The sequence below is a fragment of the Mercenaria mercenaria genome, chromosome 1, assembly GCF_021730395.1.
Source record: "Mercenaria mercenaria strain notata chromosome 1, MADL_Memer_1, whole genome shotgun sequence".
NCBI lineage: Eukaryota > Metazoa > Mollusca > Bivalvia > Venerida > Veneridae > Mercenaria > Mercenaria mercenaria.
In genome coordinates, this window is record NC_069361.1 from 10475180 (window position 1) to 10503102 (window position 27923).

The 27923-nt window shown below is 34.1% G+C and overlaps 2 protein-coding genes across 5 annotated transcripts in view; both read left to right on the forward strand.

Annotated features, from left to right (window-relative positions):
- The window catches only part of LOC123545010 (uncharacterized), a 41783-nt gene extending 20927 nt beyond the window's left edge, over positions 1 to 20856 (forward strand). Inside the window, exons 2-7 of the mRNA XM_045331220.2 lie at positions 5542 to 5742; positions 6581 to 9902; positions 10252 to 11135; positions 11690 to 11852; positions 12728 to 12896; positions 13523 to 20856. Of these exons, the coding sequence (XP_045187155.2) occupies positions 5542 to 5742; positions 6581 to 9902; positions 10252 to 11135; positions 11690 to 11852; positions 12728 to 12896; positions 13523 to 13706 (4923 nt within the window). The 3' untranslated portion in view covers positions 13707 to 20856. The remainder of the gene's footprint in view (positions 1 to 5541; positions 5743 to 6580; positions 9903 to 10251; positions 11136 to 11689; positions 11853 to 12727; positions 12897 to 13522) is intronic.
- Positions 20857 to 25067: 4211 nt separating this feature from the next.
- The window catches only part of LOC123545007 (alpha-actinin, sarcomeric-like), a 62508-nt gene continuing 59652 nt past the window's right edge, over positions 25068 to 27923 (forward strand). For 3 of the 4 annotated variants that reach the window (XM_045331218.2, XM_045331219.2, XM_045331216.2), the window contains exon 1: positions 25068 to 25298. In XM_045331218.2, coding sequence (XP_045187153.1) covers positions 25197 to 25298 — 102 coding nt within the window. In that variant the 5' untranslated portion in view covers positions 25068 to 25196. The remainder of the gene's footprint in view (positions 25299 to 27923) is intronic. The other variant, XM_045331217.2, reaches the window with a different exon arrangement.

A 27923-nucleotide genomic window follows, 5' to 3' on the forward strand; every position in this document is an offset into this window, starting at 1 on the left:
ATAAATTAACTCAGAGCAGATTCTGCCAATGCACTGGCCACACAATGGCAATACACTGGCAATATACCCATCTTAGCAATTTTCACAGCAAAACAAATATTACAAGACACCTTATCAAAATGGCCAAGTGTTGCATTTTTCCCTCCAAAACTATTTTCAGTTTTCAACAGTTTTCCAGCACTGATGGGCACATTGTAAAGGTACTTTTTCATCATTTTACAGTTACTTGTTTTTATTGTAACACAGATTCTGTCCGCAACAAGTATTTTTGCTAAACAGATACAGAAATTTTAAAAGTCATGTATTTCACTACCCTGTAAAATTAAACTTGCAGATTACCATAATCTTTGTCAAATTTCCTTTGGTTTCAATATTATATTATTGATAACTGAAATATTGCAGATCTTAATTGGTAATTAAAATTGAGTCACAAGCAAATGAAGGTTTTAAGTCACATTAAAATTCATATTAAACATTAATAAGGATAAATAGAAAAAAATATATACTGACACTAAACTGGAAACAAACTTCCCATACACTGACAATGCTATGACAATACAATGGTAATAAGACAATTTTCGTAGGGGGAAATAAAAAAAATTAGTAACACTGAGTAGTAAGCGATATATTGGGATACTAGTCCATCTTTAGCTCAGTAGGTAGAGCGTCGATCTACGGATCATGGGGGTTGCGAGCTCGATTTTAGGACGGGGCTTATGTTCTCTGTGACTATTTGATAAATGACATTGTGTCTGAAATCATAGTCATCCACCTCTGATTCATGGGGAAGTGGCAGTTACTTACAGAGAACAGGTTTATACTGGTACAGAATTCAGGAACACTGGTTAGGTTAACTGCCCCCTGTTACATGACTGAAATACTGTTGAAAAACAGCATTAAACCCAAAACAAAACAAACAAAACTAGTCCATCTGCCACACTAATGTATACCCGCTGTTACATGACTGAAATACTGTTGAAAAACGGCGTTAAAACCTAAAATAAAAAAACACTAATGTATAAGTGCTCATAACTTTGTACTGCATAAAGGAATTTAGTTAAAACTTTAAATAATGATAGTTTGCTAAAGTGTTTCTCTTGTCCATGTAAGAGAGCCTGGCATGTTGTGACTGACTATACACTGACAATACAATGACAACACACTGGCAATATGCCAGTGTGTTGTCAGAAAAATATTCCAGTTGACTGGCTGTGCACTGACAATACAAGAACAACAGACTGGAAAGTCCAAAAAGCCGCTTGTTGTCAGTTGTGTATCCAATGTGTTGCCAGATTGACATTGCATACCAGTTTGTTGCCAGATTGTTGTCAGTGTTTATTTCCAGATACCTCTAATTTAGCTCCTTCAAATAGTTTTATATGAAAAATCAATGAAATTTTGTTAAAACGTCATTACAAACATCACTGTCAACAAACTGTATATAAACTGACAGCAGACTGGAAGTTAAATTTTACAGCTGGTTTTCAGGTCTGGAAATCAGCTGACAAGCACATGGACACATGATGGTTATTCAGTGGCAACACACTGGATCAGTTTATTGTCAGCTCTGGAAATAGGCTGGCAAGTAACTGGATTTTAGAGTATTATTGACTGGAAACACACTGGACATAAACTGACCACACACTGACAATAGGGAAGGTTTTTCATAAGGGAGCTCTTTCAAATAATCTGCCATTAAGTCGCTTCCTAGAGAATTTTAGAATGTTTTCTAAGAAAATTTCAGAGTTTTTATGAAGAATTCTGAGACTGTAAGTACTGTTTATGAAGACTACCTTTTGGAAATTAAAAACTGCCTTTGTCTGTTCTTTGCTAACTTGAGATACTCTTTCATTGATAAGGCAAATTGTACCCATTTGTTGTTAATAGGAGAAAAAAATTGAGACCCTTCAAAGCAAGTTATAGGGTCAGTATTTTCCACAGTTCAGCTCATGAAAATAGTGATAAAGCTGACTGAAAAAGGCTATGCAAAACTGAAGTAAGCTATATGCCTGCTGTCAGGTTAATCAGCTGCCTGCATGATTTGTCATTGTAGCATGTAGCCTCATCTTAAGTAAAGTATTGATTCTCGAAATTCTAACTACAGGTTTTGATGAATGTGATCCTCCAGTTAAATGGGATAGATAATAGGAATATATGGATTAAATAGTCACAAAAGACACTCTTAGTCTTGAAGGAAATATGGTAATACTTGAAATTAATAGATATTTTTAGAAAGTTTAATTTGTATTGAGACATAATGTACATCATAATGTACAATTGACAATATTTGTAGAACAGAAACTGTTGTCATAGTATGTTATGTTGCAGAACAGTAACCTCACTCATTTAGCTTATTGGGATGATTTATTTTATGATCGGATTTTTGTTGAGCCCGCTTGTTGAAGTGAAGACATAGTTATCCAAGTGACTGTTCGATGTATGTGCGTCTGTGCATGCATCCATGCGCGTGTCCATCTGGATTTGTTTGTCAGGACCATAACTTTGACATGCATGGAGCAATCTTGTTTAAATTTGGCATGAATGTTTCTTTGAGACGGAGTGTCACACTTAAACCTTGGGTTCCTATCTTAAAGGTCAAGGTCACAGTTGGAGGTCAAAAGTCATGTCAGATCTTGTCTGGCCCATAACTTTGACATGCATCGAGGAATCTTGTTTATATTTGGCATTAATGTTTAACTCAATGAGACAGACTCTATCTCAAAGGTCATTACTCAAGGTTACAGTTAGGGGTCAAAGGGCGGGCTCAACATGTTGCCTGTGGTCATCTAGTCTATAGTTGTCACCCATTGGACAATTTTACAGATTATTGCTAAGCATTCTGCAGCTTGACAGACTAATACTGTCCACGATTTTAGAAATCTACAAATTTATTTGTAGCCAAATGTAAGTCTGTTAGCCGAACCATTTTGGTTTGATTGATAATATCTGCTTAGTGTTTGTATAGTATGTTTTGATGGAAATCATAATTTAGCCCTATGTTTACCTTTCTCTAAATTAGCAATTATTAATACTCATACTTCTTTCCTGGAATTTTTCTTAGGAGTCTAGAAGATAAAAATAGGTAAACCCTTGAATTATTCAAAAATTACAATCTCATAAATTCATATATCAGTCAATTTCTATCAATTCAGTATCTAATAAAAGATAAAATGTAAGGGTAGATTTTAATAAAATCATTTAAAACTGATAAACATTACTCTCGGATTCTAGACATCTTTTAATGAGTAGTTTCAGGAAAGGACTAAATCCAAGTAAATAATGTCGCTCACTATATTGGCATTGTGTATTCACTTATCTGAATTCATGTTTGTCCCAAATACTGTACAGTTTCTTATATGAAATTTGCTGATTATTGTTAAATAATGTTGAATTTTGCATGCTATGCAAGTGTTTGAATTTAAATGCATAAATTCAACATGTGCACAAATCTGCCTTGTAATCAGTACTTGACAATACTTTGTGAAAATACAGACCATTACTTCATATACATCATTTCAAATAAGTCCAGAAACAAGTACACCATAGTTTTTATTGTCTTTGAAATTTGACTAGGAATTATTGTTTTGCCCCCAGTCGTTCTGTCTTAGAAACACTGCAAATTGCCACCAGAAATAAACCAGGAATTTTATCATTAACTTTTGAAATTAATTTGTAGTTTTGGAGCTTTTTATATTTTGTGAAATGTTTGTTTCTAATTTAATATTATTTCATGGTTAAATATTATCTCAAATTTACTTCGAAAAATAACCTTATTCCCAAGCATGTAGTCAGAACAACAGAGGGGTTTGTTTAGGATAAGTGTTATTAGCAGAACAATTACTGCATTTCATTTGCTTTCCTGTCAGCTTGACTTGAGCAAATCTGCAAGATATGAAACCTCTCAATGTAAGATATGATGGATAGAATGAAGTTAGCAGCAAAACATTGGCTGAAGTAGGCAGTAGTATTAACTTGCATTAATGTGTCTGTTATGATAAATTCAGGTCTGATATAGAGTAAGGCAGAGAGTGTTTCTTGTTGGGGAAATTAAAAAGGATAGTTTGATCATTCCTAGCTTTATAGATAGGAAATATAAAACTGCCTGTGTTATATTGCATCAAAGGGCGTTAACAACTTCTCCTGTTGTAATGGAAGTTTAAAGAGAACACTGTAGCAACAATTGTAAGACATTTACCCGTTACTTTTTGATAAACATTGCCATAGTTCATACATCCAGCAATTGCTTGTTGATAAACACTGCTGTAGTTCATACATCCAGCAATTGCTTGTTGATTAACATTGCCATAGTTCATACATCCAGCAATTGCTTGTTGATTAACATTGCCATAGTTCATACATCCAGCAATTGCTTGTTGATTAACACTGCCATAGTTCATACATTGCCATAGTTCATACATCCAGCAATTGCTTGTTGATTAACACTGTCGTAGTTCATACACCCAGCCATTGCCTTTTTGTTAACACTGCCATAGTTCATACATCCAGTTGATTAACACTGCCGTAGTTCATACATCCAGCAATTGCTTGTTGATTAACACTGCCGTAGTTCATACATCCAGCCATTGCTTGTTGATAAACATTGCCATAGTTTACACCTTCAGCTGTTACTTGTTGATAGACATTACCATAGCTTATACCTCTAGTAATTACTTGTTGATAAACTTTGCCATAGATTATACCTTTAAACATGATTTGTTGATAGACATTGCTATAGTTCATACTTCCGGCCATTACTTAAGAATTAATATACCCCAAACAGTGATTTGTCATTGAATAAAATCTTTGTTAGGAATTCAGATGTGAAGGAATTATATCATGAGGGTGCAGCCCAAGTGATATCATAATACGCATCTTAACAACAAACATTGATTTTATTCAAGAGCAAATCACTGTTTGAGATGTATTATTTTGATACTAACATGCATGATCAAGGATAGTTGTGTACACCCTCGACAACATCCATCAAATATTTGACAGTTTTGTTTGTTTGTTTTTCTAGCCATTATGATGTTTGATGCTATGAGGTAATAGTGGTGACATACAAACAGTGATTTTTTGCATAGTAACAATTTTCAGTCTTCTTTATCTAATAATATGAAAATAATTTGAGTCATTTAGAATTGTTGATAAAAATTGCCATAGTTTATACCTTTAGCCATCACTTGTTGATGAATTTTGCCACAGACCATACTTCCAGCTGTTACTTGTTAATAAACATCGCCATAGGTTATACATTTTCCCATTGCTTGTTGATAAATATGTCCATAGTATATATCTTTAGCCATAACTTGCCATAGTTTATGTTGTTGATAAACATTGCCACATTTACAGTGATTTTAAAGAAAAGTGAGAATGGATATAAATTTGTTATCCAGTTGCAGCGTATACATTATTTGATTGAAGAGTCAGACAAGACAAACCTGATACTGGTATAAGAACAGTAGTCACAAGTCTTAGCAGTTACTTGTTGATAAACATTGCCATATTTTGATAATCATTGCCAGTATTTTATACTTTCAGGATATCACAAAAACATGCTCACAACCCACCAGTTTATCACCTGCTACATCAAACTACCCTACAGTTCTAGCAGTGCCATTATTTTCTCCAGTAAAATCAAACACATCTACTGCTGTCACACAGTCAGGCAATCGTTCCATCAGAATTACACCATTGTCATCATCTAGTCCACGGAAGTTTGCAGAGAGTACTTCAAATAAAGTATGTTTAATTCTTTTGCCTGTGCATTCTTCTAAGTAAGGGAAGTGTGAAAGATTGATCATAGATTAAGTATGTTTATAATATTTACTTTTTAGGTTCACACAATTTTATGTACCTGTTTAACGATTTTGAAAAAATAGAATCTGATGTGATGGTGCGTGTGTCTGTCTGTACATATATTTTGTGTCCAGAGCATTACTCAAGAACCGTTCGAGATATTGACTTTAAACTTGGCTTATAGGTAGATGTCAATGAGACGATGTGCAGGGCGTATGAACTTGATCTTTAGGTCAAAGGTTAATATCACAGATTGAGTTTTTGACCTTTGTATCTTGTGTCTGAAACACAACATCAAAACTATTGACTTTAAACTTGGAATATAGGTGGAAGGTGATGAGTTTAATTTAGGTAAGTGCAACAATCTACATAACTCCCCCCCCCCCCCCCCCCCTCCCACACACACCAAAATTATTTTTTTTTAAATCACTATTACAGCCTTGTGATTTAGTAATAGAGCGCATGAACCAGGTTGGTATGCCAAAGAACAGAACAAATTAATAACCATTCAGGGTATTGACTTTCAGACTTGACATACACATACGCACACACGCACATGCAAAAAATTCTTTATTCTTTATGGCCCTGGTTTGCAGAGATCTTGTAGTATTACCTGCCTTCCAGGTTATGTATGGAAAGACTTTCACTGCTGATTCAGGGGCCTTTAATTTGACAAAAATAATTAGTCAAAGGTCAGTCTTTCTGGGCAAGTTTGAATATTATTTCTTCATTTTTCAGTTGGAAGAGCATTTTGCGAATATTTTATCATTTTTATTTTCAGTTAGCTTTTGGCCAAACTAATAAACTTCTACCCATGACGAGTAATCCAGAAACTGAAACATCACAACAGCAGAAATACAACATAGATACAGCATTACAACAGGTTGCTGAACAAGGGAGTAAGGTTCTGTCACCAACACAGCAGAAAAACATTAGAACAAATTCAGATAATTTATTTGCAGTGTCACATCCAAGTACCTCAACATGTCCGAGCAGTAAACCAGTCCAAGGTTCGAATCTGCCAGACAATAAATTTTTGTGTTCTACCCACCAGACAAGTACTGCTTTAGATGCAAGTAATATAGTCCCATTGTCTGCAACTAGCCTATCTGAGTTATCAGGCAGAAAAATAGTCCCAGGCTTGCAGCAGAAAAGTCACTTGTCATGTTCAAAAGTAGTCCCAACACCTTATCCTTACGCTGGAAACCCATCTGACAATGAATCTTTAAATCTTTCAGTAGGACAAAAATCTACAGAAAAAGTGATATCTAGCTCACTTTTTGGAGTGATCTCAAAACAAAATACCAGTGGAAAAACTGAATTATCAAACACTGGAAAACCCTCTAATACTAACACAGGGAGTAGTGATTATAAAACAGCTCACCCAATAGGTTCCCGAAAGGTCACAGAAAATGTTATAACCTATCATGAACCAATGTTTCAATCTGTGGCCAACACATTGTTTGAAAATCAAAAAAATCTAATGATGGGAAAGCGTAAGGCCGAAGACGAAAGAGTGTCGGGAGAATCTGTTTTACAGGATTTCAAAAGGAGCAAACTTGAGGTCGGCGCAAATCCAAATAAATATATGGATAGTAAAACAACTGTTGTTAAAAAGAAGTCAATAGAAAATATAATTGAAAGAATACGAACAGAAAAGACACTTTCTAGAGGAGGAAGTAGTCAAATGTTAAAATTAAGTGAAGAAGAGAAATTGAGTAATGCTAGTACTAAACAAAATGAAACTGATAAAACTGAAACAAATGTAGTGCATCCAGGTATTATCCATTCTAATGACACTGAAAAAGGTGAAAGTTCAGGAAATAAATTGGAGGTGGACAAACAGATATCTAGTCAAAAATGTGATACTGATAGAAAATCTGATGATGAGAAACTTAGCACTGACTTAAAAGTTAACAGGTTGGAAAATGACAGTATTATAGTTGACAAAACTGATAATAAAGAAGATGCAACAAATGACAGTTTTGTAAAGAAAACAGCTGACAGTTCTCCAAAACCTAAAAAGTTAGATTCTAATTCTCCAAAGTCAAAGAAAGAAAAGAGTCTGTTAAAACTTAAAACTCCAGAAAATAGTCCTCCAAAATTAAAGAAGACTGACATTACTAAACCAAAACAAAAGCAAACAGAACAAAAATCACCGATAAAAAAGAAATCTGGAAGTACATCTCCAAGAAAGATTTCAGATAAAAGCACTACACAGAAGAAAAATGCTGAAAGTAGTTCTCCTAAACAGAAGAAATTGTCTGAGAGTAATAGTAAAAAAGAAAAAGACTCCAAGGATTACAATATTGAAGTTAAAAATAATAAAGCAAAAGAAAGTGGAAATAATAAGGTCATTTTGGAGCAAAAGAAATTTGAAAATAATACTGATACAAAAGATAAGAAACTTCCCAAGAAAAAAGATGAAAAGGCAAAAAGCAAAAAGGAAGAGGACAATGATGATTACTCAGGTGAAAACAATGATAACAGTATAAAGAAGACGATTGGTGAAAAGGTAAAAGTGAAAAGAAAAAATCAAAGGGATGTTGATAAATTAACTGAAACCCCAAAAAAGAAAGGAAGAAAGAAAAAGGATGAAACAGTGACTACTGTGAAAAGGTCTGAGGAAAAGAAAACTATAGCAGTGACAAAAAGTCCTGGCAGAAAACCAAGTGCAATAAAAACAAAATTAGGCTTGAAGTGTAAGGTCACAAAACAGAGAAAACAGAAATTACCAATAGCTTGCAGGAGAGTGAAAAGGGAAGCAAGTCTGAATGCTACCATGTTTCTAAACATTTTAAGTGAGAAATCTCCAAGAATGTCAAAATTAAGTTCTCAAAGGTCTAAATCTGATTCTGATATAAAATGTGTTCAAGAATTAACTGTTAATGCAAGCATTAGTATGACAAATGTTGCATTAAATGAAAATGGTGTTATTAAAGATTCAAAGCTGGACTTCCTAGCAACTGGTTTGAAAAGTCCAAAGAAAGAAAAAGTAAGTCCAATAAAGCAGTTGAATCGAAATGTATCTAGTCAAGGAAAACTGATAAACCAGAAAGATTTACTGACACCAAAAAGGGAACCAAAGTCCCCAGATAAAACTCAAAGCCCAAAACATAGAGTAAGCTTTAGTGATGATGTTTTTGAAGATGTTTTTGAAGCTGTTATTCAAAGGAGTATAGAAGCAACTGAAAAGTTTAAAACACCTGACAAAAAGATCAGAAGCAGAAAAGCTGACAAAGAAACCAAATTAAGTGATAAAAAGAAGAATAAGAAAGAAGAATTAAAAAAGAACAAAAAGAATCAATTGAAAACTAAACCAGAGAAAAAAGAAAAGAAATTCAGGCTACAAAAAATAAAACAGGCAATTAAAATGACTGCTTCAAAATCACCTGAAGAGGTTGCAGAAAAGAAAAGAAAAGCAAATTTAGCTAGATTAGAAAGAGCAAAGGAACTAATGAAAACTGAGCGGAAAGTGTCAGAGAAAGGTTTAGTTGAGGAAAAAGATTCAGATGATTCTGTATCTGTAGCAAGTGAAAAGGACGATAGCGATTCTATTGATCACGTAGAGTCTGAAACTAATAAGACAGATGAAATTAAAAAAGTTAAGGCAAAGAAAGGTGCTTTATGTAGAGCTGCAAGAACACATGTCTCTGTGGAGTCAAAGACTGTAGTAGAGAATACAATGCCATCACCTAGGTGGTGTGAGTGCTGTCAGTCAAGTTACTATCCTTACCAAACTACTCAGGGAACACAAGTGTGGAGAATCAAACATCTAGTGGACAAAGATTCTTCAAAATCACCGGAACCTATCCAAAGTTCCAGCAATCATTTCATTGCAGCTCATGCTAGATGTGAGGTGAGACCATATGCTTCACCTTCTCATGTTTCAGTGATAGACTCAAATCCATATGTGGGCCAGATTATGCCTCATAGTCATATACAGTGCTCAGCTTGTAGTTGTGGACACAGTGGTGTATTCCATCCAGGGCAGTGTCAGAACTGTACACTGGGGGGAGTTGGCAACATGTTACCATGTCAGCGGTATGGAGGAACATACTCTGTTACCTACCCACATACACATGGCTCATACACTCATTGTGGTAAGTAATGTTATATTTATACTGAACATGTTTCAGATCATTCTCAGTACTGAAGTGCTAGTTTCATTTCGTCTAAATTTAATGTTGAAAAAATATAATAACTCCTATCTGCTAACAGTGCTGTATGGTTAATTTTAATGAAGTAGTGTAAAAGTTTAACATTTCTGCATTTGAAATATTCCTAAAGATATTCCTAGTTAAGAGAAATCTGAAATGTTTAGGGCATGTATATTAATTCACACTTACTGGTAGTGGATATAGTAAATATACATTTAGAAACTATTAGATTATTGTATTTTCAGAAGAAAAAAAACTGTTTTAAAAATAATAAAGAAGAGTGATTTTGCAGGTTGTGGAGCATGTTATCCTGCAGGAAGTTACCACCATTCTGTGGGTCAGACTCTGATACACCAGCCCCAGATGTCAATGTCAACTGAGAGCTCCATACTTCTACACCACCCTGTACAACTTCAAGTCACACACGAGACATCTCACCCTGTTACCATGCCTCCTATACCACATTCACACACTGACTCATGTCTCACCCACTCACCAGTACAACCTGTGCCATTACAGCTTAGTCAAAACGAGCACAATCTTGACAACTTAACACATATGTGCCAATTATCACAAGGGGAAGTAACTAACGTGTCTGCAATGGCATCGAGTTCCCCGTCTGATCATGAAATAGACGTTGGTTCAAGAGACGATATTGTAAAATCAGTGCCAAATATTTCTCATTCATCAACAAGTAGTGCTTTAAAACATGTTGATAAAGTATTAAAACCCGTGAAAGTAAAGAAAATTTGTACAAAAGATCCTGTTGTAAAACTAAAGAGAAGCAAGTCATGTGACATCTCAGTGGGTACAGCTAAAGTAAAAGAGACAGCAAAAATTAAAGTAACATCAGATTACAAAGTAAAAATAAAAGAAAAGAAAAAATCAAATTTGCTGTTGATAAAGCAGAAACAAAAGCAGTTGGAACAGAAGTCTGCGAAAATTGCACAGAAAAAGGAATTAAAATGTCCAGGTGAGCAGACTGGAAGCCCTCTAAATAGTAAAAAGGTAAAAGTGAAATCAGCAGAAATAAAGGTTCCTAAGAAGGACAAAGTAAGAAGGAGTATTAGCAGTGAACAGAAAAAGGAAGAAAAGATCACTAAAGAGCCGCCAAAGAGAGCGTGGCATGGATGGAGCTGGGAGGGGGAGGGTGTCACAAAGAAAGTCACAGATATTGTAAGTGCCTAGCTTATTTACAGGTACTTTTCTGTTGTATTAATATTGTAAGCGTGATAATATACTATACTACTTTTATTAGTAGTATAGGGTATGTTTTGGGTGCATGAAAGCGCATGCACAAGTATTATAGCAGACTTACTATTAAGATGATTAGGCAGTTGTGGGAGACATGTGCTTTTCTCAAAAGCATCTCTAGTTTTATTAGCTTTGGGCAAATACTAATTTAAAAAACAATAGATGTGTTAATTACTGAGATAAACTGAATTTACTTTCAGTGATGTTTATAATCAAGTTTCATCTGAGTGTATAGATTTATAACAAAATTCCTGTTCATCAAAACTGACTAGTCCTTAAACAGTGAACCAGAGAAGTCACCAAGTGACCAAAATTGTCAGATTTTACACAAAACAATGAGAAATTAGATTTAAAAAGGAAACAAAAAGAAATTTTATATAAAAATGAAAAAGCTAAGAAATTAGGTATAAAAACCCAAATCAAAGAAATTAGAGATCAAATGTTGCAAGTTTATGACTTATTTTATTGTTTTTCAGTTTGATGGTCAAACAGTGCAGCGGAAGTGTTTTAATGCTATACGACATGATGATGGTGACATTATCCAGGTGAAGGATTGTGTACTTGTTTGTTCAGGCCAGAAAGAAAAGGATATACCTTATGTTGCTAAAGTTTCCAACTTCTGGGAAGACCCTATATCTGGTAATATATATTTAAACATCATCTTACAGTATGACCAAGTTGTATCTTGGCCACTGCATTCCGTGAGTGTGGCTTTTCCCATTGAACTTTTGTACTTGATTTTTGTACTGCTGATTGTAGCACATTTTCGGTAAACAGGTTTTTCAGTGATTTCTTTTTAAAACTAGGATAATGTCATTTGTATTACACATTTTTTTTTTAAAAGTTGTCATTAAACACTTGGTTACAGGCCACCAAGTTTCCATTAAAATAACAGATGAAAACTATTTGAAAAGTGATTCTAAGAGTTTTTTGGCTTCAATGATATTGATATGGAACATTTTTTCAATACACTTACTAACATGGCTCGTTTTGCCAATTAAGCAAGATCAAGCTATGTATATTCTGGGATAAAGAATGGATTGCACAGGGACCAGTAAGGGAGCATTATGAGACCAGTTATTTTGTCATATAAATAATGAAAAAACATAAATGCAGTGCAAAGGTTCAATTTTGAAAACAAAATCACTTCTTGGGTTTGTTACCTCCTCTGACCTTTGTTCAGGATGAGCTTTAAATATAGGTGGATGATTTGGCCTCCATTGTCCTTTAATTAATGTTTTATCTTGAAGTTTGTTCTAATTGTAATGCACTTTTGGGCCCTCGGAGAATAATATAGAAAAAAAATTCAATAACATATTTTATTGAACTTCTTTAAAGCTGTTCATCAAATTTGGTCAGAAGCAGATGCGGATGGTCAAGGTCCTCTTTAGGTAAGTGACTTTTGCGCATTTGGGCCTCTTGTTCACATTACTGACAAGTGAGAACATCACCTTGTTCCTTGTAAGTTTTTTCAAATTGATGGTCTCTGACCACTTATTTCTATACTATTGTAGGTGAAATGATGATGTCCGTGCTGTGGTTTTACCGACCTGAACATGCAGAAGGAGGTCCTATATTTGGAAGTCTAGAGAATGAAGTGTTTGCAGCGAAACATCGTGACGAGACACTAGTAGCTTGTATAGAAGATAGGGGATATGTACTCACCTTTAATGAGTACTGCAGGTAGGTGTGCTGCTGTATCAGAATTTTAAGGTATTCTTCGTACATGTTCCAGATATATTTCTCAATTTCAAATGCCAGGGAACACTTGCACACAGATCAATACAGGGGTTGTAGGTTTGATTACCCATCAGTTTCCAGTGACTGATTTGGTGGATGTTGTCGAGGCTATGAAAATGAAATATGTTGTTCTCTGAGGAGAAATGATTTCTTTTAGCTCACCAGAGTTTGGAAGTGCTCAAGGTGAGGTATTGTGCTGGTCATCGTCCTTCGTGCATCAACATTTGCCTTGTTATCACTCTAGAGGCTACAGTTGTGACCAATCTTTATGAAACTTGGTCAGAATATTTGTCTTGATGATCTCAAGGTCAAATTTGAAACTGGGTCATGTGGGGTCAAAACTAGCTCAGTAGGCCAGATCAACTCTGGTGAGTGATATAGGGCCATCATGGCCCTCTTGTTATGATTTATAACAGTCTTATGATTAACTTTGAAATAACATGCTCTAAACATTTATTTTAGATTTAAAACAAGGAACTATCTACCATTTTGCCTAACCTTATGGCCAAAAACTTTAAATAAAACAGTTACTAATACTTTACATGTAATCTAGCATATTATTTCTACAGATTCATGGCAGAAGTTGAAAGAACCAAGTCCAATCTTCCTGCCCGCAAGAAAGTAGTCCCAGAAGCAGATGAATCGTATCCTAGCAACAGAATACCTCCAGTGGACATCAATCCAGAAAATGTGTTCCTTTGCCGCCAAGTTTATGATATTAAACTGAAACGGGTTTTGAAAAATCCATCATGAGATTATGTTACATGTTTTGTTATTACTGGTTGTCAGAAGAGTTCCTAGATTCTGATATATGAAAATTAGATTTAAAAGAAATAATGTATAGAAAAATCCTGTTTTATTGTTATACACGAAAAGAGGTTATATGTGCAACAGATTGACTGGTATCTGTACAACAAATGTTATCTAGAATCCTATTTCCAGCTGATTATTACTAAAAAACATTTGTGTTTGGTAGAAGTGGGCTTATTATGTGCCCATCTAGTGTATATTTATATTTTGTTAAAGATAAGCTCACTTTTGTCTGGGTTCTGTTTTTTGCTTCAGTATGTTGAAAGTTCTTGTAAAGGTAGACCATAGTGTTGTAAAAATGTTGTTTTGGGTTGTCTGTAGTGAATAAAGTGTATGTGAATATATTCAGATACTGGATAAGCACTCTGTTACAAGTGTTGTGTTCTAACTCTTCCAGAAATTTTGAGATGATATTGTATTTTTGAGATTGTTTAAGATGTAAATAAAGATGTCCATTTTACCTGTCAATTTACACAGTAAGGTAACTGAAGCCTAACTAAATTTTTATTTGTTTTTTGACTTAATAGAAATCCAGTTACATCATTTAACATATTTTAACAGAGAGCATAAAATATATAATGTATGTAAATACATACAAATCATATTTGTGTCTCTATGTTACTTAAGTCGTGTTCATCCTAAAACTTCATAGAGTTAGATCCTTGTATCAGATGTGTTCTTGCACGTCTGACTGGTTTTCCCCATGCTGACAAAACCCAACTGGCACATCTAATGCTAGATGACTGGTGCTGTTAATTACAATTAACAACTTGTGCATTCATTTAATATTGCTTACATATGTGGTATGTAATACCTTGAGGGTTGTTCTTTGTTCCGTATGGTATACTTTTCAATCCAGAATAAGTTACTTTATGGAATAGACATAATGTTATAAAACTAAACTGGAATTTAGTTGCTGTGCATGCTTTCAATGTCCTGAAGAAGTTTCTGTTTACGGGCATTAATTCCCCATGCTTTGTTTAAATACGCTACTATATGAAACTGTGCTGCAGATAAAGTATTTCATGTTGCTTTATTTGTTCTATAATGTGGTATGGAGGAAAAATAACGTTCTAATGGTTGTAGACACAGATAAGAATATCCAGCTCTCGGGTAACTGTTTACGAGGGACCTCGGCAGAGCATTGTTACTGTTAGAACAGTTACGTTGAAACCGGATATTCCCATCTGCATCTACAACAAATGAAAGATTATCACAGACTTTCAGAATGTCCTTGAGAATCTATTGCTTTGACATGATTCATGGTAGATATGTCTCCCACCACATAGTGGTGTGGGAGACATATTGATTTACTCCAGTCTGTGTGTCTGTCACAAAGCTTGTCCGCACTCTAAGTCGAACATTCCTCATCCGATTTTCGCCAAACTTAAACAAAATGTGTTTGACCATAAGACCTGGGCCAAGTTCGATAACTAGCCAAATCGTTCCAGGTGTCTTAGAGTTATGGCCCTTGAATTACCAAAAATCGGTCTTTTTACTCTTGTCTGCACTCTAATTCGAATATTTCTCATCCAATCTTCACCAAACTTAAACAAAATGTGTTTGACCATGAGACCTCGGCCAAGGTCGATAACTAGCCAAATTGGTCCAGGCATTTTGGAGTTACGGCCCTTGAATTATCGAAAAATCGGCCTTTTTACTCATGTCCGCACTTAGTCAAACATTTCTCATCCGATCTTCACCAAACTTAAACAAAATGTGTTTGACCATGAGACCTCTGCCAAGGTCGATAACTAGCCAAATTGGTCCAGGCATTTTGGAGTTACGGCCCTTGAATTATCGAAAAATCGGCCTTTTTACTCATGTCCGCACTTAGTCAAACATTTCTCATCCGATCTTCACCAAACTTAAACAAAATGTGTTTGACCATGAGACCTCGGCCAAGTTCGATAACTAGCCAAATCGGTCCAGGCATTTTGAAGTTACGGTCCTTGAATTATCGAAAAATCGGCCTTTTTACTCTTGCCCGCACTGTAAGTCAAACATTTCTCATCTGATCTTCACCAAACTTGAACAAAATGTGTTTGACCATGAGACCTCGGCCAAGTTCGATAACTAGCCAAATCGGTCCAGGCAGTTTAGAGTTACGGCCCTTGAATTACCGGAAAAATCTGTCTGTTTACTCTTGTCCGCTCTCTAAGTCAAACATTTCTCATCCGATCTTCACCAAACTTGAACAAAATGTGTTTGGCCATAAGACCTTAACCAGATTCGATAACTAGCCAAATCCTCCCAGGCACTTTTGATTTATGGCCCTTGAACTACTGATTGGATCCACTCATCCAGACCATCTATTTGGATCCACTTGTCTAAAACATCTAGAGAAACTAACATTTTTCATAGGGGCAGTTGTGGGAGACATGCGCTTTTCTCAAAAGCATCTCTAGTTTTGTTTTGTTTTCTTCTGTCTTTACAGTTGAATCTGAACTGAATATTTGTTGAAAGTAGAATTTTTTATCTACAGGAAATCAAACTGAATTTTTATATTCTTTACTCCAAATAAGTATTTTAAGTTAATACTCATTTTGTCTGTCAGACCTGTATTTTAAACCTGACATTGGCAAAGTCATTGGAAAGCAATTATTGTATAATAGTAGAGGTCATGTTCAGAACATGTTTTTGATAAGTGTGTTAAGAATATTTTTTAGAAAAACATTCCACTTGCTAATGTACTTACTGTATATTTTCAGTTTTAAGTCCCCTTTTCTTGCAAAATTGTTAGAAGGGATTTTAATATTGTTTTAGTTTGACTGTACAAGTATATTGAGATCTATCTTACTCGCCACTGGGTTAGCATCCATGTCCAGACCAGATTTCTGGTTAAAGGTTTGATGCACTCAAACTTTATTACATAACGGATTTGATTCAAACTTTAGAATTGCTGTTCCTCGACATCATCTACATAATAAATTATGAAATAACAGTTGTAACTCTCCTACCAATATTTCATGAAGTGTGCCTCATTTTTATTAAGAATTTCAGGCATATGTGTTTTACAAAAAGCTCTTATCTTATTTGAAAAACATGTTATCAATTTACAATATTCAATCCTGTATTTTTGGTTTTATCTAACAAAACAGTATTGCAGGGTATCAACGATAGCTCTAGTTTCCTCAGATAAGCAATATTTTACTATCCAGCATCAAAATAGTCAGCATGCCGATGCTTTTTTCACATTTTTGGAAGACTTAGTTTTACATCAATCTTTCTGTATAATATTTAGTTATATTCTGTAATAATAGCTTACATTTTATTGTTCCTTCAGAATGTTCATGAAGGGCTTTAGATTTATGGGGTAACTATGTCCAGGGGATATAGTTTCTAGTTTTATCTTGTGTGGGCTAATTTTACATTTTTGTCTTATAGTGAAATGAACTTTTTTACTGACTGTTTAGCATTTTCTAGTCATTTTCTTTTTTGTAGCTCATTCCACACCAGTGTGTAGGATGTAGCCCATAAAATATGTGTATCATAACTTTACTAAAGCCTTTTGGAAGACTGACATGTACAATTGTTTTGGCTTTTTCTGCCCATTTGGTAATTCTATGCACTATATTTGCATATTCACAGAGATAAGATATTTTGAGATTATTTCAAGATGAAAACTGCATTTAGTTGATGCAGACTTCAGTTAAATATTTTTACTAGGATTTATGTGCTTCTGGTGCATTTCTCTACATGTAATGTTGAAAATTATGGTTTTCAGCTGCTTGGCTGTCGGGAATTAATTATAACTAAAGAGTCAGCATAGAAAACACTCTTTAGACACAATAATTTTCCATATGTATTTAGTGTAGATCAAGGGAACAGGATAGAATAGACTGGTATATTCAGTGGGCATTACAGTTGGAAATTGTCTGAGGAAATGGCTTTTTACTCAAAGACAGACTTAGACAGTATTCTTGCCATATTTTGTTTGTAGTGCTTCGTTTTGCATTTAAATCAAAAGAAAATTTGAACTACTTAATATCATCCTTGTCATTCTTGATATGTACCATATATTGCAATAGCTGAGTTATTTCCCCAAATATTTTAGTATTGTGTGTTGTAAAACAGACTTAAACAGCTACTGTAACCCAATATATATTTGCGAAGACAAATTTTCGCGTTTTGCCGAGCTTTGGCATATTCACAAATGTTTATTTTCGTGTTTTCTTCATTTCCGAAAAAAATATTCATGGATTTGTGAATCCAAGGGGTTGTAAAAGACATAAATGTCGATCTGTGGCTATCACTCATCAAACCACAACATGCAAAATGGATTATAAAAGTATTTGATGCTGTGACTATGACACTGCTTTTAATATTAAGTATCAGTTGAATATAAATTGAGTTATATTTGTGTTTTTCAATATTTTATGATAATATTTCATTCATTTTGTTATAACAGGAGAAGGTTACGAAATGTTCGAAAAACTTGAATATTCTGCCATATAGCTCTGCATCAACAATGTCTAGACTTGTTACGTAGAGAGAGAAAAATTTCACCAATTTACTATTTAATTGTTCGGACTTATTCGCGCAAACTAATTTTCACGTTTAACTGCCATCCGTGAATAAAACGAAAATTATTGGTCGCGAGTATTCGTTGGGTTACAGTATTACTTGCAATTGAAATTTTAATGATAAAAATCTGTTTAACTGAGTAAAATATTTTACAGTTATAATGGATTTACAAACTAGAAGCTATTGTTTTTGTTTAAATCTGAACTAAGACATAGCTCTTGAATACAGATCTATTATGTAACAAACAGCTCTGTAAACTTACTTGTTGTTAACTGTTTTGATAATTCAGTATATTTTTCTAAACCACTTTATTATGTAAAAATGTACAAACAGTTATTGTGCTCATTCCTAAATATTTACATTTACTATATGTTTTGTAACAAAGGAAAAAAATGTTTATTTTCATATAAACAACATTAATTTTGTGCAATAAAATCAGTGATGGCCCTTTCCATGAAGATTGTAATCATTCACACACAAAAATACATGTAAAATGGCATTGTTAATAAAAAAACTTCCTAAGTCAGACACCAGAACTTAAGAAAAACTATTTTTTTGTTGTAGTAGAGATCAGGATTAAATGAACATGACTATATGATTTTTTTTATTGGATTGAAAGGTATTTTTATTGAAAATTATGAACTATTTATACGGAAGGATAATTTACAATTTAATGTTGGCAGGTCTTTCTGACAGTTCTGTTTAGATGTTGAAAAGATAGGTAGCCTGCCATTTATTTTTGATTTCAGATACTCATTGAAAGAAAATGACTTGTTATTTAATAAGTTACTAAATAATGTAAATACAAAATTATAAGGGTTGATGTTCTTTTTTTACATTTAGACAGGTGTAAACCAGACTCGGAATTCTTGGTAATCATGCAAAAATCACAGTTGTGATTCATGGATTAACAAGAAGTGCCAGTGTGGTTTATGCTTGTCTAAGTGTACAAAAAATAACATTGAATCCTTAGATGAAGTGTTACATTTTGAAGGTGCTTTGCTCTGGAATAATATCTACTGTGCTGGCATATATTTTTAATTAAGTCCTGTGCAAATGGAAATGTTAAACAGTTTTGGATTATATTTCTACATGTGTAGCAAGTAGCTTTACATACAGTAAAAATCAAGTCACCAGTTGTTTGACGTTGCTAAGAGATGAGCAAATTGAGGGGTGAATGTGAAAAAGGTCTGTGTGTTTTTATACGCCCGTCTCTGAAAGAGCAAGGCATATTATGTGAACACCTATGGCAGGCGGGTGGTCGGCGTCCAGAGCATGTCCGCTCTCTTAAGTCAAACAGTTTTCATCCGATCTTCACCAAACTTGCTGACAATGTTTGTGGGCATAATATATTGGCCAAGTTCGATGACCACCCAAATCGCCCCAGGCTATCATGGATTATGGCCCTTGAATTACTTGAAAAACGCAAATTTAGCCTTGTCCGCTCTCTAAGTCGAACAGTTTTCATCCGATCTTCACCAAACTTGTTGACAATGTTTATGGGCATAATATCTCAGCCAAGCTCTATAACTACCCAAATTGCAACAGGCTTTTTTGCTTGAATAAGGCCAAGTTTGATGACAGGCCTATTTTGTGACAGTCTGGCACTCTTGTTTTATTTATATGCACTTATGACTTCTTTTGTATTCACCACTCGAAATGCTGAAGTTATCTTGGGTTTCGAGCAATCCGAACATAGAAGATATAAGAAAAAAGTAGCTGTAGACTATATGTATTGCTTGAGACAGCCCTGATGCTCGAGCAAGTGGTGATTTACTGTAGTAATGAGCATTTGTTAAACATTTGTATGATGGAGTGGCTTACTACACAAGAGTGACCTTGATTATGTAAATTTAGGTTTTGCATCTGTATAAACTTTAGTTATATATTTTGACATCTGGGAAGCATAATAAAAATCTTGATATAAGTATGGATTTTAAACCTAAATTGTTGTGTAATTTGCATGCAATCGTATTTTATCAGTTTCAGTATGTATTATGGAAACAATAATTAGGTCTGTTCAAAATAATATAATGTATTGTACTACATATAAATAGATATATGTGTATTGTATTTGTTGCTGATAGCTTGTTGTGGTTTGATATTTTGCTGTCTGTATTGGCGATACACTGGTATATGAAAAAAAATATATATATATATAAAAAAACAGCCTTAAACTAACACTATTTGAATAGGCAGTTTCTGCTCAGTTGAATCAAAATAATTTCATGTTATTTATTTATTATGTAACAGTAGGAGGAAAGTAGTAAAAAGGTACATTGGTTATAATAATGAAAATGATTAATATTAATGAAATGTGTAATCAGTATAAAGTTTTATAAATGAGAACTTTGCAATACAATTATAAGAGACATTGTAAAAATTGTGATTAATTCAGGTTAGCTGAATGGGATTGATTTTAGTTTTAGTTGTTGTATGAACAAATATTGCTGGACTTTAGAACAATCTTGTTAGACTATGTCATATGTTTGCATTTATTTTGTTGTCATTTGAATAGATTTATCTCATTATATCAAACAAGTAAATAAAATATGGCTCATATAAACTGGTGTTATTGTCTTTTAGACATATTGGTCAAGCATGCTTGACCTCTACATATTACTAACATACAATACCAAATATCTCCTTCAAACTAGATACAAAGAAATGTTTGTTGTCTGTCACAGATAATACAAATACATGACATTAATATAGCGCAAAAATTATAAAATATTATATTGCGCTTTACAAACACAGACAATGATCGGTAGCCTTGCTGCAGGAAGCAGCGAGAAAATGTACAAGGTGGATAGACACAGTATAGACTGCTGGACCGCTTAAATTGGACCAAGATACCTATCATCTGTATGAAAAGTGTTCATTAAGAATTTAAGATCCACCTGACAATTTACAAGGTGGATAGTCACAGTGCCTAAAATGCATTTGAAGAATACAGAGGATTTCAGTGAAATTTCACACAATGTCGTGTTAATCATGATAACGGGTATGTTGTCTGGTCTGACCCTCCGGATCTGAGGCCACTGGCAAAGGCACTTTGGTTAAGGTTAGTGTTTGGTCTGTCTTTAAACTAAACGTGTTTCCAATGAAAGCGTCACAACAAATTATCGAGTGCATGTACCTCAAAGGTTGTTACATAGCTGTTCTACGAATTGATCTTGATAAATGCCAAGAGGTAGAACATTTGAAAAACACTCTTGATTTATATACCGGTATTGTTCATTACAAGGACTTCCTTATTTGGAGGATGCTTTAAGGATGATAAAATATATAGAAGAGTTTACATGATGTCTCTTCATACTGAATTTATTAAACCTGCCGAGTCCAGTGAATTAAATGTGGAAGGATACAAAATGAGTCTTTTTATCACATCCTAGCTTTTTGCTCTTGAGATTTTGAATTTCTTCTTTATTACCTATTGCAGACAAAGTAAATTCGATCAATGATTTCTATACTTGAAAAATGTCAGGACAGTGTGTTATTTACATTGTAATAACACAAAATATGACAACAACAAAAAGTGTTACAAAGTGAAAATATTTAAATACAATTTCAGCTGGTCAGTCAGAACTTTGATGTGTATCATGAAAATCAGTGGTAATTAAGATATTTTTAATAAAATCAGCTTTATGTCTATAATTTTGTTAAGTCTGCTTATACAGTGATGGAAATTTACATTCAATAAAACTAGTACTGAAATTTCAAAATTTTACAACTTTAGCTGTATTTGATTTCGTTTTATGATTAATTCTAGTTTCTTGTTACAAACTCCTGTCTTTCAGGTTTGTGTTAAAAAGTTCTGAAACAGTTTTAAAATGATTTTTCTACTTCCTCAAAGTAAGATACAATGTTGGCCATGAGAACGATGGATGTAAACAAAATTATAACCTGCAGATGGAATTAACAGAAAACAAAAGATATTCATTATTTGATAAAAAACAAGTACCCTCCAGAGATCTTGAGGGAACTACTTTATGACAAATATATACAGCATCCTGCATTAAACTTTCTGCACAGAAATGTTACCACAGTGTAAAACATAAATTGCCTTCAAGTGATTTCTTAACTTGTATATTCCACTTGGAAACATTCTTTTAAACTGTTAGAACTTACTTATGAATTAATTTCCAAATTATCAATGTAAAGGTATTTTCAATCACAACTGACTGAAATTACTGTTACATATTATGACAGGCTTGTTAAAAACAGAAACATAATATAGCTGTAGTTTGTCTAAAGGGAGATAAATCTGTAAAGCTTCTTTTCTCTTACTGACAACTTCCAATCATATAGAACAAAGAATTGCTAAAAGATGGTGTAACTAATTTAGATAAATTGTTTTAAAAAAGTCAGATTTTATCAAAAGATATCCTGAGGTGTGTTTTGCAAATATGTGAAATAAAACTTTCAAATATGCACCATAATTAAGAATCCTCCGTCAACCTTCAATAGTTTTACCTCTTGATGGTACTAAACTGAATTTAAAAACTCTTGAGAGTATGCAGGTACACTAGCATTAAGACCATCATCTCAATGTGACTGTTATACAGAAATGGCACAGCAGTTTTTGTAAGGTGACTCTGGTTTTATTGTGAAGATTCTGACTGTATTTGCTACAAACCATTCATTCAATATAAATCCTTGCCTGCTTTATAACCCAAAATAAGAGCAATAACTCTAGTCAGACTAAGTTGAATTTCACCAAACTTGCAGGGAAACAGACCTTAATGTCAACACAATTTATTTAATTACATTTATTTAGTATCAGAACTATTGCATTCAAAACTTTCAAGATCAATTACATCAATTATTGTCACCTTAAGAATGATCTTGTACATTTTTAAATTTTGTCTCTTTCTTTTAGAATTAATTTACTACAGTAACATCCTAGAAGACCCTGTATGACCAGCGGTATGAGGACACACAGATCTGGAACAGTCGGCCAAACCTTGTTACACAGGTAGACAACTACAAAGAATTCAGCAGTGACTCGTCTGGGTGTGTAGGAGCTCAGCCTGAAAGTGTGCAATGTTTTCATAGTTTTGGCTGTATCTGTACTGCCAACCTGCAGTGCTTTCAGTTTTTGTGCTTTTAGTTTTGTGCTTAATTGTTACTTTAACTATCATGCATCTATTTATATCTTTTTCTGTACTAATACTAGTCATGCAGTCATGCAGTCAAGACAAACTGAGCTTAGTGCTTAAATGTGAGAATATCCCTTCAAATCAAATTTGAACTGATATCAGATCTCTTACAAACATTTCTTAATACTGAACACAGTGTTCTGTGAATAATTTTCAAAGTAAAATTTTAACACTAAGTCTTCATGGCTGCTGTTCGATCGATCTTTGGGTAATATCTAGTCAACAGAAGATCTACCAACATAAACCTTTATAACTCAAGCTTTTGTTTTTGTCACTAACATTTGTGTTTTATGTAACCAATATGTACAATACCTGGATTTTGGTACCTTTTACCTGCCATCTTTTTATTTTCTGTTTGTATAATTATACATTGTATGTAGTACATTTGAGTCTGCCATGAGAAAATATCAACATAGTGGTTTTGCGACCAGCATGGATCCAGACCAGTCTGCGCATCTGCGCAGACTAGTCAGGATCCATGCTGTCCGCTAACAGTTTCTCTAATTCCAGTAGGCTTTGAAAGTGAACAGCAATTTGGATCCTGACCAGACTGTGTGTATGCGCAGGCTGGTCTGGATCCATGCTGGTCGCAAAGCGACTATGTTGATTTTCTCATGGCACGACTCAAATGTACTACATACAATGTATAATTATACAAACAGAAAATAAAAAGATGGCAGGTAAAAGGTACCAAAATCCAGGTATTGTACATATTGGTTACATAAAACACAAATGTTTGAATAGCTTTGAGCTATTGTTTCATTTTTTTTCCAAACCTATTACACGTAAGGCCTAAAAACAATTCTTTGTTTCCGGTATAATGTTAAAAAAAAATTAGGGTAGGTAGGTCGGAAAATTTTTATTTTTTCAATAAAAAGTTGAAAAAAATATTCTCCAAGGCCATAAAAACATTTAGGGCCGGGCCAAAAATTTAGGGTAGGTCGGGATACCGGAAACAAACATTTTTTTTTTAGACCTAAAGTTTCTTGTATCTTGGCAATTTTTAAAAGCCTTTTAGAGCACAAAGACAGAGACAATTAGAGGATAAGTCAGAGATTTGCCAGTGTTTAAGTTTTGAAAATAAATTATGTATCTTGTATTACTGTCGCATGTAATGTATGACTTTAATACCTCTCCAACCACCCACCCCACAGCATGACCAGAAAAGATCTTTGCTCTGCCATTAAGTCATTAGCAAAATAATTATTAAAGTAACCATTGCATTAAGTAAATGTATGTATGAGCCTATATATATTTTCTTAGCATAAATTTGATGTTCTAATGCTGCTTATAGGTCTATTCGTAAATTTGATAGGAAAAAATATTCAGAAGACAGTCTCACAACAGCCTCTGATTTATTATCTTTTATCAGATAATTAATCTGACTTAGATATAACAAGAGATGCGATATTGTGTTAATTATCAAATACAGATAACCAGACAATAGGTAACTTAATTGGTTCTTTAATTACTGACGATTATTATCGATAATATATACAATATGTCGTTAATAACTCCAGAACACGTCCAACCACTTTCTCTGTTGTACAGATTTCATGCCAGTGAAGATGCATGACCTTTGACATGTAGCAAATGACGAAACGCTCCGAGTTCTTCCGGTTATGTGTCACGTGACAACGTCGCCTCTGTCGGGGTGGTTAGGATTTCCCCCTCTTCTGAACAAAAATATTCAATATTAAGGACCATTTAAACGGATTTATCAGTGGATTTAGATGCCATAAACATGGCGAACGAATACGATTATGATGATGATTACATGCAAGGTGAAGACGAGTGGGATCGTGAACAACTTTTAGATCCAGCTTGGGAAAAACAACAGAAAAAGGTTTGTCCCTGAAAAAGTTTTTACGCCCCCTTCCTTCCCATTTTTCATTTTTTCCTTCTTCTTATTTCTGTTCTGTCTACAGGAAACTTTCGATCTTTTATGTGTTTTATGTGATTGAGATGTACTTTTGCCGTAAACATTAATTTCGTAAAGCAAATGCTTGCCGGTATGTCAAAAATCTGGATGTTTGTGGCGGCGGCCATTTTGTTGGAGGACCGGTGTTTTAGGTCTTTTAACTGAAGTAACGATATGCTGTGACTTTGTTATATTAGATGGCAGCTTCAGGAATTGGCGCCCAGGAATTAACTTGGACAAATGCATAGCCACTTTCTCATTCTTTTTTTTAAAAAGTTTTCTTTCAACAACTCGCTTTCAGATTGAACTTAATCAGGGATGGCAAATTCAATTGTCCGTATTGCCCAGGTTGTCCCAAAGCTTGTACGGACAAGTGAAATTTCAACTTCAACTATCTACTTCCGAACAATCGTCTAGCGGTTATGACTGGCAGGCAACCAAAATTTGACCAGAATTTGTTGTATAACTCATACGGACATGTACAAAATAGCAATTGACGAAAATGGAAAAGCAACTTAGCAAGTAAAAATCAGATTTTGCCATCCCTGGATTTTGGGATTTATATTCATAAGGTTTAGGTCCTGTTAATTTTAGTGTTCTCCTGATTTCTTCTCTCAGAATTCAATAGGAAGTACTTTGCAGCTGGACATATAGCCACTGTGTACACTACCCACAGTGATTTGACTGATTTTTCTCCATTTTTAATTTCTTTATATTTACAGTCACCAAATAATTCACAACTTTCGATTTAAATGTTTCATTAAACTTCAGAATATGCCGATGGTAATAAGAAAAATGACCGGCTTAGCAATTGATACCGTGGTACATGCCGAGAATCTCACTCTTCTACCTATATAATTTGTGCATTATGTTGTTTTTTTCACAAGCAATGGGAAGGGGGTTTTGGCACCTGTTTATTAGGACTAATACGAGTGTTGGGGCTGTGGAGGGAATAATATATAGCTGGATGGCTGTGTATTTATGCAAAGTGGAATAAAACTCTGATGTCAAGTCAGTTTCAAGGGATAACTGAAATGTTCATATGAAAACTAAACCTTTTTTATCCTTTTCGGCAAACTGAATAATAAATATAATTATGTTTTTATAAAGTTTCAATTGTTTACTTAAAACTAAACTTGCGCATTATAGTTGATAAACATATTTGGTTACTTCCCCATCTACTTCACTACATCTTGTTGCATAGTTGTAAACACTTGACAGAAGATGGCAATCATAGTTTTATTATTTTACCCCTGGCAAGTTGTAATTCAACATGCTTGTTTCATGACGGGTTAGTTTTTCATAGTACATGTTTAGATGGTAGTTACAAGATCAGTTGTTTTGTGCTAATGGCCGTTCTAGATGATTTTTGTTCATATATACATGTATATATGTTTAGTCAGCCTTACAAAACAAAGATGAATTTTGGTCTTTATTGCTTTTTGATACCCCTAGTAGTAGTAGGAGTCCAGGCAAAGTTAGTTAATTTGATTTTATTAACTGATAATATATTTTCTGTATGAGCTATGAAAGCAGTGTTGCATGATATTTGCATAGCATAAGTCAGATGAGCAGAATTGTTACTCGGTTTGAATTTGTCAAGCTTAACACCAATCAGATTTCTCCCCGTAATTATCATTTTCAGTTTGTGTTGAAAGAAGGTTGATGTCACGCTATAGTAATTGTTAAACCCACACTGAAATGTAGAATAGAAATGAGGGCAATTAAATAAGACTGACACTCAATGTGCACATTCTTTCATGAATAAACGAATAAAAATTTGCAATATTACTGGGCAGTTTTTATGTTAGAAAATGAGTTGAACTTACAGGGTTGTTCTATTTTATTACATCTACACTGTTATATATTTTCACATTTACCATTAATACTTCTATGAGAAAGTGCTTATGGTGCATATTGTTCCAGGCATCTACCTGAGAATTCTTTGCATTCCGTAACATTGCTGCTCTGATAATAAATGAAGTGTTCATATTCTGAGTTTATAATTTTATATATAAAGTTAAATCAACTACAAAGAAATTTGTAAGCTACCACTGTGCTAGTTGCATTTACTGCACATAAATCATGGCTTTTCAAAACACCAGCTTTTTTTCTTGCCAACAAATCATATAATGTGGACTACATTGTGCATATGATCAGCTGATGGCATGTGTGGATAAAAATCTCATTGAGAAGTCAGCTGACCTGTTGGTCTACATAATCTAATTATCTTCATAATGATATCCAGCCTGGTCATTTGATTGTAAGAGACAGTAGATCAGACAGTTACAGAGATTTACCTGTATTACAGGTAACTGGCTCCTGCTAGCATAGGTAGAGAGAGAGAGATGTAAGAGAATACGCCATGCCCAAAAATGGCAGGAGCCTACCTATACTCACATGTGTAGTGAATGCAGTACAGGTTTACTACAGTTGTAGAACAAAACAACATTATTATATTATCTATTATTTGTAGCTGTGTCCTATTCCTGATCAAAACTAGGTACTACCAGGCTTATGAAAAAATCATAATTAACCTTTTAATTCTGT